Source organism: Dipodomys merriami, unplaced genomic scaffold (assembly GCF_024711535.1).
Source record: "Dipodomys merriami isolate MVZ:Mamm:240054 unplaced genomic scaffold, mDipMer1.0.p SCAF_21, whole genome shotgun sequence".
In the NCBI taxonomy this organism is placed as follows: domain Eukaryota; kingdom Metazoa; phylum Chordata; class Mammalia; order Rodentia; family Heteromyidae; genus Dipodomys; species Dipodomys merriami.
In genome coordinates, this window is record NW_027203493.1 from 2,018,638 (window position 1) to 2,039,984 (window position 21,347).

Genomic DNA, 21,347 nt, shown 5'->3' on the forward strand with positions numbered 1-21,347 from the left:
CCTCTCAGCGTCTGGAGTCTCAGAGCCCAGCAGAGCAATCTCCATTCCGAGTCTCCATGGTAGCATGGCGCCCTTCCTGCTGGGAACGTCATGTCTTGATTGAGCTTAGCAGTTATACCTTTAAGGGCCTGAGCTGACAGGGTGGATCTATGTCCTTGGTCATCATGGAAGTTTGGCTACACAGTGTGACTTTGATCTCTGATCCCCACAATCAGAGCTATTTCTGCCTGGATGGAATCTCCCCTCCGTCTCCGTCCCCAGTGGTACTCTGCCTCCCCCGCCATGGTGGAGACGTCCGTTGATCACGCCTTGCTTCTCTGGTCTTCATCACAGCTCTGCCCCATAATGACCCCAAATCGTAGATGCCACTTCACCTGGCTTCACAGAGCCCATGTGATTACAATGTCCAGCCATCCTAGGGTCATTCTCTAGGGTCCGAGTTGCTTCTGCACCCTGTTGGTTAAAGATCCCGATTGTCCATTTGGATCTATGTTTCCCTGGGGCCCAGATCGCCTCCTCGGACAGCTCTGCTGATACCAAGGGCAACCAAGGGTGTGAGCTTCTGTAAAGTCCTAGAATTACAGACCGCCAGGCCCTGTAGAATGAACTCATGCCTCGATTCCAGGTGAACATTATTGGTTGCACCTCCAAACTCAGGACCTGGCTCTCCATCTACTCCTGTGAGATGGTGCTTTGGATTTTAGAATCTTCCATGGCTGCCTGCGTATTTGTCAGGATCACCCCCAAAGAGGGAACCCTTCGGATCGCCTCTCCCGTGCAAAGGAAACCAAGAATGAAGGTAACCACAAACTCTGGCGACTGAGCCCTCAAGAGCCAACTCTCCCACCGCTGTGGTCAGCAACTCCTGCAGCTCGGACTCCTGCAGACATCCTCTGCCACGGTGGACAGAGCCTACACCACAGCGAGAAATCCGAACCTGAGCCACTGCCTTGCACCCTGCAGGTGGGCAGGTGAATGACTGTCACTATGGAGGCCATACCTTATGGCGTGGAAGAAATGATGCTTTCCTGATCTAGTCTGCACGTCTCCCTCCAGGAGAGGCTACACAAGCTTCCTGCATTGGTGTGTCTCCTGCCAGTTCCTCAGCTCTCCCATTCAATGATTCTATCTCCAGGGAGTCTCCTGTTCATTCCCAAGGTCATTGTCAGCGTGGTTCCCTTACCTTATGGGCAACTGCTTGCTCAGCATTTGAACCTAGGTTAATTTGTTGACTTGTCTGAATTTTTCTGGGAGCCTCTAAGACTTCTGGGAGGCAGAGTTTGTGGATAGTTTTGCCTCATTCTATCTAAGCCTATAATGTGTTGCTTGGTTGCTAGTCATTTTTCTCTTACCAAATACTGAACAAACAAAAAAGTAACACTGTTTTGCTTTCCTCTTTGCTATTGGATGGATACAGTTTATCCCCCGAGGGTTCCTATGTCAGGGGGTTGGCCCTCTCTGTGGTCTGTCAAGAAGTGTAAGAGATGGAGCTTAGAGGCAGATGGCTTCAAAGAGATTAAGGGTCAGGCACTGGTGGCTCATGCTTGTAGTCCTAGCTACTCAGGAGGCTGATATCTGAGGATCCTGATTGGAAGCCATCTTAGGCGGGAAAGTCTATAGAGATGCTTATCTCCAGTTAACCACCCCCAAACAGAAAGTGGAGCTGTGGCTCAAAGTGGTAGAACACTAGCCTTGAGCAAGAGCTCAAGGACAATGCCCAAGGTCCTGAGTTCAAGCCTCAAGACCAATGAGAGAGAGAGGAAGAGAGACAGAGACAGAGACAGAGACACAGAGAGAGACAGAGATGGAGAGACAGAGAATTAAGGTAGTATTCATGGTACCCTGGTTATTTCCCCGAGATGATAAGTTGTTATAAAAAGAGAAAGCTTGGCATCTCTCCACTCAGTTTTTCTACATTGCCATGTGATCTAAATCTCATATACACAAACATTGTCATGCAGTTTACTTGATTTTGATGGAGCCAGAAGACCCTCATTAAACCCAGCGAATTCTGTGGGCATGCTCTTGAATTTCCAATATCATGAACTAACCTTTTCTCTGCAAATGGCACAGTACCAAACATTTTGTGATAACAATAGAAAATGGGCCAATATGTTCTTTCATGCAAGGCTAGGACTGTGCATTTTGTCATTGAGGAATGCAGCAAGATCATGCAACAAATGGCAGCAATTGATTTTATCTTAGAAAAAGACCTGGCTCTTCCTATGAAACCAGGTGATTATCAAATTGATACATTCAGTCATGGTGTGCAATCAACTTATTGCCATTTCATAGATATTTATGACAAATCTCTAATTGTGGAATTACATGTAAATAATGTGTGTGTGTGTGTGTGTGTGTGTGTGTGTGTGTGTGTGTACTGGTCTTGAGACATGATGAAGGATCTAGGCTCCGTCTGAGCTTTTTTGCTCAAGGTTAATGCTCTACACTTGAACCACAGCTCTACTTTCAGACTTTTGGTAGTTAACTGGAGATAAGAGTCTCACAGACCTTCCTGCCCTGGAGTTGACTTTGATCTACAATCCTCAGAGCTCAGCCTCCTGACTATCTAGTATTACAGGCCTGTAAATACATATTTAAGTTCTGTATAGGCAGTTATCTAGGAAAATGTGGGCATTGTAACATAGAAATGTGTAACCTTTTGAAAATGAGATTTTTTAAGAGGCTTCAAACACCATTGGATTAGTCTGTGGATGTTCAGATCTTTGACAGAGTCTGGCACAGAGTGAACCCTCACACTGACATCAACAGTAATGCCATTAGTATCATTTTAATCAATTTGAGTGGCGACCACTGTGTGCAAGAAAATTCACAATAGGTATACACCCATGCTCAGGGGACAAAATCAACAAACTTCTGACATAAAAAAGGAAGTAGCAGTGTATCTCATAAATTCTCCACACAAGCAGTGTGTCTCACAAATTCCCCCACACCCCTCAGACCACAGAGGGAGCTGTGCGGTGAACTTGATGGATGTCCCCAGAGCTTTGCCCAACATTAACAGGCGAAAGCAGGTAGGTTCACGAACTTGCTTCATGGGCTATGGGACAAAGTTTTATACATATATACTGGATGCAGGACAAAATATATGCTGGGTATAGGAATATATATGTACATATACACTGGGTGTAGGAATATATATATACATATATATGTATGTATACTGAATACAGGAACATATGTATGCTGGGTATAGGAATATATATATCCTTATATATAAATATACTGAGTGCAGAAACATATATCTTGGGTGTAGGAATATGTATGTAAACATATATACACTGGAGGTAGGAATATGCTGAGCATAGGAATATATATTTATATATACTTATATACTGGAATACATATAGGAATATATATATATATATATATACTTATGTATACTGGATGTAGGAATATATATATATATATATATATATATATATATACTGGTTGTAGGAATATATGTATGTATATATATACTGGATGTAGTATTATACACACATATATACTGGATGTAGGAATATATTATAATACATATATAGACTGGATATAGGAATATATATGTATGTGTATACATATGCACACACACACACACACACACACACACACACACACACACACAGAGATACACTGGATGTAGGATTTCTAGGAGTGGAATGGGAAAAAAGACAAAGCCAGATCGCATGGCACACATTGGTTTTCTGCTTTGGGTGGGTTGAGGGAACCTTTAAATAGAGCTGTGGGGTATTTGAGAAGCAGATCTTGCTACAGAGGATGGAGATAAGAGAAATTTCCTAAAGGTCAAAGCTGTATGAGAGTGTTGTAGTTTCTGTCTCTAAATTTCCAGGCTATCATAATATAGGAGAACGATTTAAACTGAAGCTATCATTCCAAACAAATGCAACAATTATAACTTGCAAGCTCCTACTATATTATATATTATTATATTCTGCTTATATACTAATGATAGATACCCATCTATATCCATATTAAAAATGTAGCAGAAATAAAGCTATGTATCTTTCTATCTATTATCAATTTATCTTCATTGTTATCATCCATCTAGATAGGTTTGTTTATAAAACCATATTTTGTGATTCACAAAAGTAAGACACTTTTAAGAGGACAAGATATGATTATCTAGAGTAAAGGCAATGTCATATGATGCTAAATCTGGCTCTAAGAACTCTAAGAACAAATGTTTGACCAAAGATCCAAAATATGAAAATCTAAGGGGACAGGGTATGTGGCTCAGTGATAGAGTGCTTGCCTACCATGCATGAAGCCCTGGGTTCAATTCCTCAGTACCACATACACAGAAAAACCTGGAAGTGGTGCTGTGGCTCAAGTGGTAGAGTGCTAGTCCTGAGCAACAGAAGCTCAGGGACAGTATCCAGGCCCTGAGTTCAAGCCCCTGGACTAGCAAAAAAAAAACAGTTTAAACAATTCAGCCTATAAGAAATGACATTTTGGAGAGCAAATGTGCTGTTGAATGAATATGACACCAACCTTCTGTTCTTACGGCTTTCTGCCAACCAACTCTTTTCTCAAATCATTGTGACTCATAACAATTTCACCCCTTTCTTTCAGTAGATAGGCATTTCTGGGCTAGCATTGTTTCATTTCTTGAAAAGAGTGCATGCTTCATCTTACAGAAGCAGATTTTAAATCTGTAAACTCAAGGGTCACATTGCTTAAGCTCAGCAACTACAAAGACATTGAGATTTCAGCTTCCAAACCAGAATCTTCTTGTGCTCTTTAGATTGTAATCTCTGTGGTATTTATTATTTGTTTGAATTTCCCTTAGAAACATAAGAGAATATATTTCCAAATCATTTAACTTTAAATATTCAGGTAGAAGGCTTTATGAATACTTTCATTAAAAAAAAAACCCACAATACAAACAGAAGATTTGTTTTCCTTCCGCATTGAAATGGTAGAAATTAACTCTGGTTTTTCCTTAGAAACCAACACGCTTCATCATGTTTTAGCACTGAAACTTATAGTCATCCCAGAAAAGTTTCTCATGAAGTACATGGATGAATTACGTGGAGTCCAAATCAATTAACAATGTGTGGATCCATTTAAAAACAAAGGCCAAAGGCCAAGCACCAGTGGCTCACACATGTCATCCTAGCTACTCAGGAGGCTGGGATCTGAGGACTGAAGTTCTAAGCCAGACTGGACAGGAAAGCCTGTGAGACTCTTACCTCCAATTAACCAGCAAGAGGCCAAGTGGAGCTGTGGCTCAAATAGTAGAGCGCTAGCCTTGAGCACAAAAGCTAAGACAGGGCCCAGGCCCTGAGTTTAAGACAGATCAAGACTGTCACACACACACCAGAATATCAACTAACCAAACAAACAAGCCAAGATCCAAAACAATACCAAGAAATATTAAGAAAATCTTTTGAGTTCTTCCTCCCTCTCTCCTTCCCTCCCTCCCTCCTTCCCTCTCTCCCTCCCTCCCTCCTTCCTTCCTTCCTTCCTTCCTTCCTTCCTTTCTTTCTTTCTTTCTTTCTTTCTTTCCTTCTTTCTTCTTCTTTTCTTCCTTCCTTCCTTCCTCCCTCCCTTCCTTCCTCCCTCCCTTCCTTCCTTCCTTCCTTCCTTCTTCCTTCCTTTCTTTCTTTCTTTCTTTCTTTCTTTCTTTCTTTCTTTCTTTCTTTCTTTCTTTCTTTCTTTCTTTCTTTCTTTCTTTCTTTCTTTCTTTCTTTCTTTCTTTCTTTCTTTCTTTCTTTGTTGTGAAGCTTGAACTCAAGGCCTGGGCATTGTCCCTGAGCTCTTTTGCTAAAGTCTAGCACTCTATCACTTTGAGCCACAACCCTACTTCTGGTTTTCTGGTGGTTAATTGGAGATAAGGGTCTCATTACCTTTCCTGCCAGGCTGGCTTTGAACTATGATCCTCAGATCTCAGACTCCTGAGAAGCTAGGATTACAGGTGTGAGCCCCTAGCTTTTTAAACACGAAGAAGAAGGAGAAGGAGGAGGAGGAGGAGGAGGAGGAGGAGGAGGAGGAGGAGGAGGAGGAGGAGGAGGAGGAGGAGGAGGAGGAGGAGGAGGAAGAGGAGGAGGAGGAGGAGGAGGAGGAGGAGGAGGAGGAGGAGGAAGCAGAAGGGGAAAGAAACCCTTTGAAAGAACTAAAATCTTGAGTGGGTGTTGCTACTGCATTTGTACTTGAATCCTCTGGTGAATTGATTCCTCTTTGCCCATGTTGTAATGTACCTGGGCTCTGATTTGGCCAAAGGCAACTATAAAAAAATTATATTACCATGGATAGGATTGTAGATGGTTCTCTGTAGTTCACAACTTACCAAAGTGATCCTTCAGATGAGGACATAGCTGTTGTTGAGGGAAAGGACAATAAAAGGAACATAGCAAAAAAATCATCTAAATAGATATATAAACTTGAAGAAATTGCCCTAATTTTGAGTCCAACAGATTTGACTCGGTGCTTTCCACCTTTTACTCTCTTCAATACTTTCTCACATATTTATATCATATGGTATTTAGATCCTCTTTCTCTCGCACATGTACACACACATTCTTACAGGGCCTTAGTTAGCTATTATAACATAGGAGGGGAATCTAATACCTAATTTGCCCTTAGAGGAGTGTGACAGTTAAGCAAGATGGTCAACTTGGCTGGATTACAAAGGCCTAGGAGATTAGTAAAGCCTGTGCTGGGTGTATCTCTGAGGACATTTTAGAGACAATTCCATCATGAATGCCCTGACTGAAAAAATACCTGAACTCACTAATGGATTAAACATTTAAATATGATTTGGGAGGTGGAGGTGGTAGAACTATGGCAGGTGGGCCTTGGTTAGAGGAAGTTGGTCACTGGGGGGGGGGAGGGGGGAGTCATGGAGGATTTCATCTTATCTTTGCCTCTTTCTGTTCTGTCAGTCTCTTCCCGTCAGTCATGAGGTGAGCTGCTCTGTTCTGTCACACCTACCTTCTCACATGGACTGACGGTTCTGAAGTCCTGAGCCAAAAATAAAACCGATCATTCCCCTTGGACTTGTTCTGCCATTTTGGTCCCAGCTATGCAAGAGTAACTAAAAATACTGAAAAACTTGTACTAACCCATCTCATCCCATTCTTACCTTTCCAAGATCTCCACCCTAAGTCGCATTTCTAATTCCAGCACCGTTTCTGCTGTGATGGCAACCAGACATATTTCAGGAGAGACCACACTGGAGGCTGTTCCTGATGCAAAGAATTCTGGGAAAGTTGTTTCTGTCGAGTCAGATCTGTGGAGACAAAGAACAGCAAGGTTTTTGGAGGGAGAGCCCAAAGTGTTGGGGGTAAGTCATTTTACATGTTTGAAAGAATAATGGCATTGTCAGTGCACAGCTGATGAGGCTATGCTGCTAAACTAAGAGTACATCAGAATTCTAGTCATTCCTATTTGATTTGCAAGACTCATCATTTAAAACTTGATGTAATATTATACTGCACCCCACACTTTTTGGTTATATTTCAGTTTTACCACTTCCAGATGTCTTCTAAGTTGTGGTTAGCCCAGGATAATTATATTTAACCTCAGTATAAGAACACCGAAAGGAAATGTTATATGTTTCCTAGTGAAGTTTCCTGTATGTCTTGCATATTGTAAAAACAAATATACTCACTATGAAAAAGAAATATTATTCAAGTCACACAAGCCTTGAAGATTTTAGTATCTAGGTGCATGAGAAATGCTTATGTGTAAGTTTCTTTTTCTTTAGTAATATCTGTCTGGTTTTGTAATCATGGTGTGGCTAGGCCCTCAACATCAACTATGATGCATTGTGGAAAATTGTAACTTTTTAAAAAGTTGGTGGAATTCACCACTGAAATGTTCTGGGGCATTCTCTTATTTGAATATCATTCGTGATTGATTCGTTCTACTTAATGGCATTAGGGCTATTTAGATTGGTTAATTTTTATTTTGACGTTTGACTCATTGGGTAGTTAAGAGGTGATATGTTTTATGGAGGCTCTCTCTTTTGGAAAGAGTTTCTCCTATTCTTTTGTTGAGTTTTGATGTCCATGGGGTCAAAGGTGATGTCCCTACATAATTACTGATATTAATAATTGATAGTCTCATTCTTTTTTATCTTAGCCTAGCTAGCAGGTCATTGATTTTATTTATCTTTATAGTAAAAACAGTTTTAGATTTTCTTGTTTTCATTTGTTGTTTTCTTGTTTCCAATTTCATTGATTTATGAACTAATTTTTTCTTCTTGGATGAAATATGCTTTTGTTTCTCTAGCTTCTGTAGGTGAAATCCTTCATCTTACCAATGCATACATCTAATTCTTCACATTTCCTTCTAAGCATGTGTTCCCTGCATTTGACAACTATTCACAAGTTGTTTCCATTCTCTTTGGGACTTTTTAAATTCCATACAGCTAAGCAGTCAAATATTTTTAGGCCACTGTCTTCATACTCTTTTCTGAGACCCCCCCCCAAATCCAATAAAAGGCCATATTTGATCTTTGATTTTTTTTCTTAATTTTCCCTATATCTAATTTTCTCTCTTCAAGATACTTCTCCTTGTTGGGAATTAAATACTTGGGCAATGATAGATATTCCAAAGTGGTGTGATTTTTGGTGACGGTATCTCAGAGTCCTTAGGAGAAAACAATGGACAAGAAACTATTTCACAGTTCATCTATACTTATCAAAAGATGGAGAATGAGAGTTCACTTAGTGATTGGATAGATGGCAGCATGGATCGCATTTTTGTCATGAGTAATCTTAGCTTTACATTTCTAGGTTGTGCAAATTATGATTGCTCTGATAACACTCATCCTTGGAGCAGTAATGCAGAGGGCTACAGCTCACATGTATCTATGTGACACAGCAAGTACCATTTCAGTTTGTTCCTGCTATTCATTTTGGGGGCCACTGATGGTGAGTAGCATACCTTCTGACATAACTGTGAGATCAGAACATTGTTTCTAATATCTTTGGCTTGGATAGAATCATCTTTCCACTGTTTCATGTAATTCTATAACTTTCAGAAACGTTCTTAAAGTAAGTTTAAGAAAAACCTTTATTCAATTTTCTCCCATTTAAGTGGCACTTAATCATGAAAAACTCATAGAAAGCTATAGGTATTTAGTAATATTAATTAGGATATATTGTAGCAGCATGTAGCCATAGACTACAGGATGACCTCAACCCTGACAATATCAACTCTCTCCAGTGGCTAATGGTATCCAGAGTTGGTTAATTAATAGTACAAGGATCCCACCCAAGATTGCTAGCAGAGAGTATCTGTTACGTTAATTTATTTCTTTACTCATGAATGTTTTAGGTGCATAGTCTCAAATCAACAGTGGACAAAGTTAAAAGGCTTTCTATCAGTTATTTGGACTAATTAAAATTAACTTCTTTACCTGGGAAGAATATTTCCCATTCTAAGCTTACATGAGATTGAACAAAATGAATGGGTTTTTAGTAAGTTAGAAGAGATTAATATGCAGGTCATTTATAGTGTAGATTCTATAAATGTTGATGAACTAGAGTTTATGAACACATGAATGGTTGATTATCTTAAGTGATAGAAAAATACATAAATTTCATTTCAAAAGTTTAATAAAAAACTACAAGAATATTTTAATAATAAATAGAAAAATAATGTATTTTTTGTTGGTAAATAGAAAAATAAGTAATTGCGGGGGAGAGGGGTTTGAACTCTGGGCCTGAATGCTGTCCCTCAGCTCTTCAGCTCAAGGCTAGCAGCACCACTTCCAGTTTTCTGGTGGTTTATTGGAGATAAGAGTTTCATAAGCTGGGCGCCAGTGGCTCATGCCTGTAATTCTAGCTACTGAGGAATCTGAGATCTGAGGATCATGGTTCAAAGCCAGCCCGGGCAGGAAAGTCCGTGAAACTCTTATCTCCAATAAACCACCAGAAAACCAGAAGTGGCTCTGTGGCTCAAGCAGTAGAGCACTTGCCTTGAGCTGAAAAGCACAAGGACAGCACCCAAGCCCAGAGCTCAAGCCCCACCACCGACAAAAAAAAAAAAAGAGTTTCATGGCCTTTCTTGTCCACGATGGCTTTGAACCACAATATTCAGATTTCAGCCTCCAGAGTAGCTAGGATTACAGGTGTGAGCCACTGGCACCTGGAGTAAGTAAAACTTTAAATCATAATTTAATAGTAAAATAATAAATAAATTTAAAAATAGTATATTAAAATTAAAATTAGAATTTTAAATGTCTAAAATTTAAAACAGTTAAACCTTTAACACATTATCCCAAGACAAACAAAAATAGGAAAGAGAAAACATAGGAGAGCTTTAGTTGGCAAATTCAGAATGTAAATTAAGTATAAAATATGAAGTTTTTGACAGAGGAAAATAAAATTTATAAACTGGACTATATTCAAACCAAGAACCTATTTAAGTATTGCATAGTTTCTATTGTTCTGTAAATCTGAAAGTGAGCAAGTTTAGATATTTAGTAGCAGCCCAGAGTTTTAATTCTTCTGTCTTGTTACAGCAGAATTTTAAGAATGGGAGAAAAGGATATGATGATCAACTTCTGAAAGTTACAATGAATTTTCTATACCTAGTAATAGTAATTCTAGTGATAGCTTTTCACTAAACACATACTGCAGTTTCAATATCCTTCCAAGGGCTTTATATGTTCAATTCCCTCTCAAACAATCACCATAGCCTGTTGAACTGGATTTAATACCACCAGTATTGTGTGGGTCTTAGAAGGTTCAAGTGACTTTCTTGAGACCTATTTGATTCATGAGGTATCAATTCACCAGAAATGCATTTAATTTAGCTCTCTAGTTTTATTGTTTTGAGTTGCTTTCTTTATGCATTTTGCTATGGCAAGGTTCTCTTATTCAATGTTGCCTTTAACAACATTAAATACATTAAATACACACATTTATTACATTAAATATACACATTTATTATTTGTGCATTGCATACTCTCTGGATATAATGATTTTTCTTATGCAGTATTGAAATTTTATGTTTGTAATAGTTTTTAATGATATTGTTGAATGTTTACAGTATGAATTATATTCATATTAAAATGAAAATTACTGGAGCCATTTTGCTGAAAAATTTTTCATGCAGAAATATTTTGTTTAAAGTACTGAGTTTAATATAATGTAATTGTCTACATCCTTACATCAATATTAATGAGGAGCCTAGTGTTTAATAACTTATTAATAACTAAATTAATAAACTAAATTAATAACTAAATGCTCCTAGACTAGTGATCTACTATATAATGAAAAATACAGTTCTTCTTATTTCATCAGTCAAATTTAATTCAATAGTAACTTCAAGCTTATTAAATGTATTATCAATACTTTAGTACGATTAGCAATTATGTGATATTTTCTTCAATTTTATTCATTTCATAAGTTATACTATTTCAATATTTAAAGTATTTAGACTTTTTATTAATCAGGTTTCCATCACTGTCACAATCAAGATAATATACTTATATTAACAAAAAGGTTCTTTTGGCTGACAGTTTGGGAACTTTGCATTCCTAGTTCAATTGAGTCCACTGTTGTGGGCTATGACAAAGTATTATGCAGCGTATAACTGCGTATCTCATGGCTGTATACACTCAAAGAAAGGTAAGGGGAAAAAAGGTGCAGCCCCACTGTCTTATTCTGGAAAGTCAGACCTGTCAATGTTTTCACCATCTCCCAATTGCACTATGCTGTGGATGAAGTTTAGTACATGAGCTTTCAAGAGCTCTCATGATCCCCAAGTTAGCACATTTGAAGAACCACTCCACATGTTCACGACTTATTCCTGATCACATGACAGATGATTTCATCTGTTATCATTTTTTCCAAGGGTGGTTTAATTTACACAAATCATCTTTCTATCTTGAAATTTAGAAATGGATTGAAACAATTTCATTAGCTCAGTCACTGCGATACTCAAATCAAATTTGGAAAGCAAAATAAGAAACCTGGAGCATTCAATGGTATAAAGAAGTGGGTTGGTTCAAGTAACATGAGCCATTTTAGCTCAACAGAAAATCATGTTCAAGTTGATGGAATAAAACTTACTATATTCCAGTAATCAGTGAATAAAGACTTTAAATTTTCCTTTGGAATTATTTTCTTTACAACTTTTAAGAAGCCCATGTTAGTTTCTTTTCCCATGCAAATGCCATATTCAACTATGTACCAGATTAACAATATGTTGGCTCAAAAGTTTATCTTTCAGTGCTCTCAGACAATGTATTATATATCATTGTGGTTAGGCATACTTTGAATAACTCAACTAATTATGCCATGGGTTCATATGGCACAATTCTGTTACTCTCAGAAAAGGAAAACTATTTTAGCTAACTTTTGTTTCCTTTAATATAACAGATCTAGCCAGGCCTGGTGGTTCGTGCCTGTAATCCTAGCTACTCAAGAGGCTGAGATCTGAGGATTGTGGTCCAAAGCCAGCCCAAGCAAGAAAGTCTGTGAGACTCTTATCTCCAATTAACCACCTGAAAACCAGAAGTGGTGCTGTAGTTCAAGTGGTAAAGCATTAGCCTGAACTGAAGAGCTCAGGGACAGGGCCCAGGCTGAGTTTAAGCCTCACAACCGACACCCACCCATACACACACACACACACACACACACACACACACACACACACACACACACACACACACACACAAAGATAACAGATCTGTTTCACATATCTAGCTCTTTGAAGTGAGTTTTAGTAAGTTATGCTTTCAAATAATTATTTAAAGATTTTTTAACCTGATATTTTTCCATTATTATTAGTTTTTGATTTCCGGATCTTTGTCACTTTCAGCAGGAATAAAACCCACAAATTGTCTGGTGAGTTGTATTTCATTTTATTTTCTATTTATATCAAGAGGAATGATGTATGAATTCTGCCATGATGTAAAATAGATTTTTTTTAATTTTTAAGAGATCAAGGAGATTGTGTGCTTTACTTAGAAGGATCTCTGTTTCCAAAATTGTAGGAAAGCAATAAGTTGCTTTCCTACAGGTTCCTGTCCTGGGGCCAAATACTGTGCTCAGAGAAACTTTGTGCAGGTATGGAAAATTGTGTAGAAAAATACCAAGCAGAGTCAATGAAAAAAACCTTGATGCTTGAGACCCAGTCTGTGGCAATGACACTGAGCATTAGAATGCCATATGCTTACTGGTGAATTGATGATAAGGTGTATGAAATGAAAATAGGTGTTAATGAGTTGTAATAAATTATCTATTACTTTGGAAGGAGCAAACTTATGACACATCATGTGAGTATATCTGTCCCAAAGCTGATTAAACAAAATAAAAGCCAAGATGTCAATAAATATTGCACCAGCTAAAAATAATATTTCTGTTTTTCTTGCATAAAAAGTGAACATGAAACTTGGTTTCATAATCACAATGGCCATTCCAAATCTACCTTCCAATCCTCTTCTCTAATGTCTTCCCTAGTGACATTTATTAAAAATATACCGATTGCTTCATCTCCACTAAATATCTCATGCTTCTTGAAATTTTATTTCTTATACAAAGCTTGCAAAACTTCGCCATGAGAAGAGAATTTGCAGAAAGGCATTCAGGATAGAGACAAATTATGCAAAAAGAGTTGAAGCACGCATTCATTGCAAGTAGAATTTTTAAAAAACCACTGAGTGTTCACATATCTGCAGTAGAGTGTGGTAAGAGATGGGTACAGATGTCCAACTACAGTGTCAAGGACTTTGAAATCTCTGCTAGGAGATCATGAGTCTAACCCTTATTCCATAAAAACCATCTGAAGGATTTAATCTTGGGAATGACAAAAATCACGTTTTTGTTTGAGCAGGAGATTAGACTTGAAACTGTAAGAGACAAACCAGGGGTCTATTTAAATAAGATAGAGAGGATGAAATCTGTTAATAAAGCCAAAACCCAATAAATAAGCATCAGGAGATGATAGGGTGAGGCTGAGGGGAGAGGGGTAAATGAACGTAGAGGAGAAGCGGGGGAGGAGGAAATGCAATCAAGAATTCAATGTCTAGCCTAGAAAATTAAGAAAAGTAAGGGGAAGGGTGGCGTGGGGTGGGTAAGAAGGTTGAAAGGGGTGTCCCTGATCAAGATGCATTGTATTCAGTCACTGCCTTGTTAACTGGTAGCTTCTTTGTACAACTACTTAAAGAGTAGTTACAATTTTAAAATAATCTTTAAAAGAAGATGAATAGAACGTCTTTAAAAGATCAATATATCTGAAGATGTTGCTGGGTTCATGGATTCTTTTACTCCTTTCTAGATCCAAAGCAGTCTGGTCATGAACATCATCAGCTCTGTGTTAGCTGCAGGAGGAATCTTTATCAACTTTTTCAGCCTCTTCATACAGTCAGCTGCTTACCAGCAAAGGCATCCCCAAAATAAGTCCTTGACTGGATTCATTTTCATGGTGAGTCTTCCTTCTTTCCATGGGAGGCTATAGAGGAGGCAAGCATTAGCTGTGGGGAGTAACAACCCTGTACATTTTTCTAACTGCTGGATCACTTGGAGAAGTTGGAAGAGATGGAGAAGTAGAACCACCTTTTTTCAAGGAAGACAGCTTCTTAGCATACATTAATTGTAGAAGGCAGCATTCCTTAGAACCCTTCCACACACGCCTACTGATCAGTCTCTCGCCCGTCACCGTCCCTCACCCACCCCCTGACCTTTCCTAGAACAATCTTAATAGGTTTCATTGTTCTATTTTCACACATACATAATCAGTACATCAATTATGTTTGCCTTCATTTGTCCTTCCCATTTGCTCTTCCTCCTTATGCTGGCACATGCCCTTCCACACAAGAGTGTTTTACTTTCCCATCATCCATTGGGTTAATGTATAATAATCGTATCAGATGGTTTCATCAAGGTATTTTGCAAATTATCTATCTGTCTACCATCTATCTATCTATCTATCTGTCTGTCTGTCTGTCTGTCTATCTATCTATCTATCTACCTACCTACCTATCTATCTAATGTGTGTGTCCCTCTAAGCTCTTTTGTAAAAGGCTAGCACATTAGCACTTGAACCACAGCTACACTTCCAGCTTTTTTGATAGTTTCTTCCAGATAAGAATTTCAGACTTTCCAGCCTGTGCTGGCTTGAAACTACAATCCTCAGCTCTCACCCTCCTGAGTAGCCAGGATTATAGGGTGACTCACCAGTGTCTGGCTTTCAGTGAGATTCTTTATATTCTTTATATTTTCCCATGCAAACATAATATATTTTGATATTATGTACCATCATTTAGCCTCTCTCCTTCTCTCCCAAACAATCCACAGTGGAAATCATATAGAAAACCACCCTTTATGACTCAGGAGCACATTCCATTTCTCTTTGTTCTTCTATGATGAGAAGTTAATAACCAGAGAACACTTACTCTTTAGTAGTTACTATATCATATTTTCTGTTCTATTTTTAAACATTCATTGGCAAATTAATCATTCCCCTCAAGGTTTTAAATAATTTTTAGAGAAATTGATTTTAATTTTGCCAGTCATTTTGATAGTTAATTGGAAATGAGAGTCTCATGGATTGTCCTGCCTGGCTTGGGTTAGAATTGCAGTCCTCAGAATGCAAATAAACAATATTAGCATACTTCCAAGGTCACACGGAATTAGTGTGACCTTTCTTGCTTCTAACCCCTTTTCTACTTAGGATTTTTTCTATGCAGTTATCCTGAATAAGAGACTTGCTTTCTGTTTCTGAAAATCTGTTCACTTATGGATTTTAAGAGTGTGATGATATGGTTGAAACTTGAATTAGTCAGTGTCAAATAGCCTTCATGGACCTGGGTTCTTTGATCTTTATAGTTATAGGGGCCCTGTCCTGCTATGTCAGTTGTGAAAATATCAGCAGTAACTTTAAATATGAAAGCTTATAAATGATCTATATGGACCTCCACTCAATCACCCTCTGCCCCAAACCCTCATAGATGAAGACCTTCCTTCAAGGACATCTTAAGCCTTTTTTTTTGTTTTTGTTTTTGTTGGTCTTGGGGTCTGAACTGTGGGCCTGGGCTCTGTCCCTCAGCTCTTCAGCTGAAGGCTAGCACTCTACCACTTGAGTCACAACATTGCTTTGGGTTTTCTGGTAGTTAATTGGGCATAAGAGTCTCACGGACTTTCCTGCCTGGGCTGCCTTTGAACTGCGATTCTCAGATCTCAGCCTCCTGAGTAGCTAGGATGACATGTGAGCCGCCGGTGCCCAGCGACATCCTAAGTTTTAAAGTATCAGTCTCTTGAATCAGTACATACAGGAGCCCAATTTTATGTAAAAATCTTAGGGTTGGCATTCTAGGAGACATCAGAAAGGAGAACAACTCCCTGACCTCAAGAAGCTCCTGTCCTCTTGGGACACATATATATTACAAGAATACAATCATTAGAAGAGGTTGGAGAGGTGAGCTCTTTATAGCAAAGAGCAAGCAGCCAGTAGAGATCATAAACTTGGACTCATTGGGCTGAACCATAAGAAATTCCAATTATCAGATATAATTGATTCAGAAAGTTTTATATGGCTTAAACTAATATGTTCTGTATGCTTCTACCTGTGAGATATTCTTACACATATGTATGTTATTTTGTCAGAAGTAGAGCCTGTGCTCATTTTTATAAACACAGTTACATACTGGGTGAGGTTGTTTTCATATTATTGGGGCAGCAAAGTTGAATATTTGAATCAGAAGCTATATGACCTACAAACCTCTATAACCTACAAATACATACTATCTGGTCGCTTGCGGTAACTTTGCCAACTCCTGGTCTGTCCTTTTAAACAGTCAGCTTGTAGACTAGTGAAATTGTCTGTTCTGTTTGCTGAATTATGTCTGCACATCAAGGATACCTAAAATATAGATACTACTGAGCCTGTAGGACATATAGGTATACAAAGAAATGATGAGCATACATTTCTCAGGGTCCACTGGCTCTGTTTCACTTATGTGCTGGGCTTTTGATCTACTGACTTCTACAGAAGAGAGACTGTCTTTATCCAAGGAGAGAAAAAATATGCACACTATTTAAATCAAGGAATCTCTGGCATCAATTCAGATAAGAATTTTAGGAATAGTTGTTCTGCTCCTATTTCTCAAATATGATATACCTAAATTCAACTTTCCTTTGGGTTGAATTAAAGATCAACTAAGTTGATATTTGATGTTGCAGCACCTTTTTATGTTTGCTATTTAAAATGCCACTCATTTAGTAGAGAATTAAAATTTATTTTCTTTTTTTGGGGTCCGGTCGTGGGGCCTGAACTCTGGGCCTGGGCGCTGTCCCTCAGCTCTTCAGCTCAAGGCTAGTGCTCTACCACTTGAGTCACAGTGCCACTTCCGGATTTTTTTGTTTTTGCTTATGTGGTGCTGAGGAATCGAACCCAGGGCCTCAAGCATGCAAGGCAAGCACTCTACCACTGAGCCACCTTCCCAGCCCTTAAAATTTATTTTCTTTGAGCTTGGACAGCCAGCATTCAAAATGATTCTCACTTGGCTAAAATAAAAACAAATGTTGATATCATTTTCCTGTCTTAGTATTCCAGAAGGAATATAGAAATCAATTTCTTTTTGCTTTATCTAATTTCTAGTAGGTGCCTTAATTCCTTAATTTATCACACTCTTATCTTCAAATTGAATATTGTGGAATCATCCATTTGACTCTTCTGCATTCTGCTCTCACTTTTCTAGAAGGTCTCAATGACTTCAGAGCAACCTGATCACTCACACAACATTAATACACAACATTAACTCATCAGCAAGCTGGTCTCCCTTTACTAAGCAACTGGAGATATATGTGTTTGTATATGTGTGTATGTGTATGTATGCACACACAGACATACACGCATGCATATACACATTATGCATACATGCATACACACATATATGGTACACATCTGTGTACAATAACTAACATATAGGATTGCATTATTGGGTCAACCACTGAAATTTCTAGTGCTCAGAAGGCATACAGTAACCATTATCTAGCCAGCCCGCCATGGTTCCATTTCTACTTTTTTCATGCAAAATGCTATTTATTATGTATTACCTAAAATTAAATTAAAAATTAAAATTTATCTCTAAATTTTACCTAAAATTAAATTAATAAATTAAAATTTATGTCTCTCCTCCCCCTTATCCCACAGACAGTCTCTCAACTGGTCATATATATGTGTACATGTATGTTTATGTGTATGTATGTGCACCTATCGATACTTATTCTATTTTATACACATATGACCCTGAACCTGCCTGTGAGAGGAAGTATGCATTCTTGGTCCTCTGGTTATGACTTATTTCACCTACCATAATAATTCCTAGCTCTTTTCATTTCCCTGCAAATGCCATACTTTTAAAAGCACGTCCCAATTCTATTTCAGTAATAACAGTAAATACTAGAGGACTGAGTGCGGGAGAGCTATGATGATTTTTACCAGTGACAAATGAATCTCAAGAGGTGACATTCTGTAGGCCAAGAATTGGCCAAGATTAGGCTGTATTTGAAGCATGGTTTCCAGCCTCCTAACCAGTGCACTTGCTCTGTCAGCATGATAATTAGTAGTAAATGTTTGGAACTTGTGATTTTGGGTTTCTCACATTCCTGTGTTATAAATTTGTTTTTAGAGCATGGATGGTATTCTACTTCTTTTCAGCATGCTGGAATTCTGCATTTCTGTGTCCAATTCAGCATTTGGATGTAAAGTCTCATGTTGTAGCTCTAGTGAGGTGAGTATTGACCTTCACTTGAACAGGTTTGGGGGTTTTTTGGTGGCATGTAATCAAGTACAAGAATGTTGGAGTCTTTTTTTGTTGTTGTTGGGGGTCCGGTCGTGGGGCCTGAACTCTGGGCCTGGGCGCTGTCCCTCAGCTCTTCAGCTCAAGGCTAGCGCTCTACCACTTGAGCCACTGCGCCACTTCCGGCTTTTTTCTTTTTGCTTATGTGGTGCTGAGGAATTGAACCCAGGGCCTCAGGCATGCAAGGCAAGCGCTCTACCACTGAGCCACCTTCCCAGCCCGAATGTTGGAGTCTTAACACAAGACCTATTTATTACCTCTGAGATTCCTCAGTCAGGATTATTCTCAGTACAGCCTGTCTGTGCTCGAGACCTTACAGGGTTGTACTCTCAGAGCTGGTTGGGGTCTGTGCTCATCAGTAGCTGCTCTTTCTTCTCATTGCTCATGGTACTGAGTGGATTGACGCTCAGGTGCAGAACTCATGGCGGTGTACTTCTCTGAAAACAGAAGACCAATGGCGCTCAGTTTTTCAAAGCTCGTTGGAAGGGCTCACATAATGGGTCCCATTCACCCAGAATGACATCCCCTTTGATTTATTCAGAATCAGCGGATCAGTAACCTCACAGGAGCCCTACCCATGTGATCCTGCAGTCCCACAATACTGTGTTATCTTGGAATGGTAACTTGGAATTATCCTCCCAATGCCTAAAGAGAATGTGCCTTTCCCATTCTTCTTTCAGAAGGTATCCCCTCTGAGAGCACTCTGCAGTGGAGTGAGCTCCAGAGAATGAGATTTCTTTTCTCCACTATTCCATTATAGCAACCTACTTTGGTTTACAGAGAAATGTCATGGATTAAGCTTCTCTGTGAGTTCTTGTCCACCTGGCCCCAGCAGATCTTTCCAGTTGCTATTTATAAAAGTCACCAAAGAGGGGGAAGTGGGAAAGAATGAGAAAAGTGAGCAAATCTGAGGTTCTGTGAAGAAGATGGCAGGTGTGAAGATGGCAGATGTGTTTTCCCTGTGTTGAGGGTTCCAGAGAGAAGTGGCCAGTGAATCCCCAAACAGCTGCACTTTAGCATCATTGAAGCAAACACCCTGAAGCACGTGTACACACACACACACACACACACACACACACACACACACACCTACACACCCTAGAGTCAAACAATAAAATGGAATCCCAGGGTGAGGTTGTTGTGTGGTCATTTATGCCCTGTGGTGCCTCTTTAATGTCTTCCACTTCTTCCAGAAAAAAAAAATCACAGCCCATGTTCCACAGGCCCAGCCCATCAAGAAGCATTGAATGAATCCTATTCACAGTTAGGAGACCTTAAAGGCGGGAGTTTCTCTGAAAATATCAAACTGTTTTGACTTCATTGAAAGAAACACAAAATTAGTGAAGCATTCTGGTTTGAGAGTACATATTCCTAATCTGAAACCTCACATCTCAGTCTCTGAGCATCTGCTCGAGAGTAGTTATGGACTGAAATTTACTTCCGCTACTCTTCTATGCCACCCTAAGAGAGCAGAGGTTTGAGCTGTGGCACACAAGTCTCTTTGGTTCTACTTTTATCCTCTCGCCGACTCCATGTTACATGAGTTTGTGAAAGAAGGAGCAGAATGTTCCTTATTTTCTTGACAAATCTTGCTATTCTAGAACAGTGTGGTTTTACAGGGCTTTATGTGTATATCGTACATGATGACTTGGAATCAGCTGTTGTCATCAATGATGCAAAGGTTTGGAAGAACAAACCTATATATTCTATGCCACCTTAATTTGCCCACGGAATCACTGGGTGCCATCATCATCCACAAGGAAGATTGATTCACTCTAAGACTTGGCAACCACCAAGGGGCACCTCAGGACAAGATCTCTCACCAGATGTGTGGCCTAGGCCTAGGCTATTCTAAGGAATCAAAGCCTGATAAAACTACCTGACTGATCTTAAGATTCAACTCACAGATGGAAGTTTACACACGGATAGTGATGAAGTTCTGTGGGTAGGAGAAGGATGTGCTGAGGGTATTTGAGTAACTCAACGAGTTTCTAATTGGCTTCACAGGTTGTGCTAGTTATGCCACCAGAGTCTAAGATGGCAGAAACGGCTTCTCCTGCGCTTCTTGAACAAGGTGTGATGCCACCAACAGGTCTATATAACAATGTGCCAGAAAATTATTAGTGACGTCACTGCAGGAAATACACATCAGAAGCCCTGGAATCCAGCTCTAATTTGTACGTGTGTGTGTATGTGTGTGTGTGTGTGTGTGTGTGTGTGTGTCTGCATAAATTTGGAATCATGCTCTCCTATTTTTTTCTCCAGGAACTTGACAACTCACTGCATTAGCTCCTTATTAGAATAACAACAGTTTTAGAAATTATGAGCCGTCATCCGTATGGATTTGCACTCATAATTTCTCTGTCTTTCTCACTTCCCCCCTTCCCGTCCAGTGTTTCTTGCTGCACCATATTATACCTTAATTAAATTTATGTGCTATTTATATTATGCAAAACATGGCATTAACTCAAAATTTATCTCATATGCTTGCTTTAGAATATTAATTGGAGGCTTTCTGGGCAATTAACCTTGGATTTTCATGTTGTAAAACCCAATATCTCTC

At 39.0% G+C, this 21,347-nt stretch overlaps 1 protein-coding gene across 1 annotated transcript; it reads left to right on the plus strand.

The window, feature by feature from the left end:
• Positions 1-2,955: 2,955 nt before the first annotated feature.
• Positions 2,956-21,347, plus strand: LOC138833532 (membrane-spanning 4-domains subfamily A member 4A-like). Its single transcript, XM_070031807.1, has 7 exons — positions 2,956-3,035; positions 7,147-7,306; positions 8,763-8,900; positions 12,771-12,827; positions 14,260-14,406; positions 18,614-18,715; positions 20,792-21,347. The coding sequence occupies exons 1-7, from the start codon at positions 2,995-2,997 to the stop codon at positions 20,906-20,908; spliced, it is 762 nt and encodes a 253-aa protein (XP_069887908.1). The 5' UTR covers positions 2,956-2,994; the 3' UTR covers positions 20,909-21,347.

Coding starts and splice junctions, on each gene's coding strand:
- LOC138833532 (XM_070031807.1), top strand. CDS start 2,995: ATGTCCCCAGAGCTTTGCCCAACATTAACAGGCGAAAGCAG. Junction 7,307..8,762: donor GAGAGCCCAAAGTGTTGGGG/GTAAGTCATTTT, acceptor TTACATTTCTAG/GTTGTGCAAATTATGATTGC. Junction 14,407..18,613: donor TGACTGGATTCATTTTCATG/GTGAGTCTTCCT, acceptor ATTTGTTTTTAG/AGCATGGATGGTATTCTACT.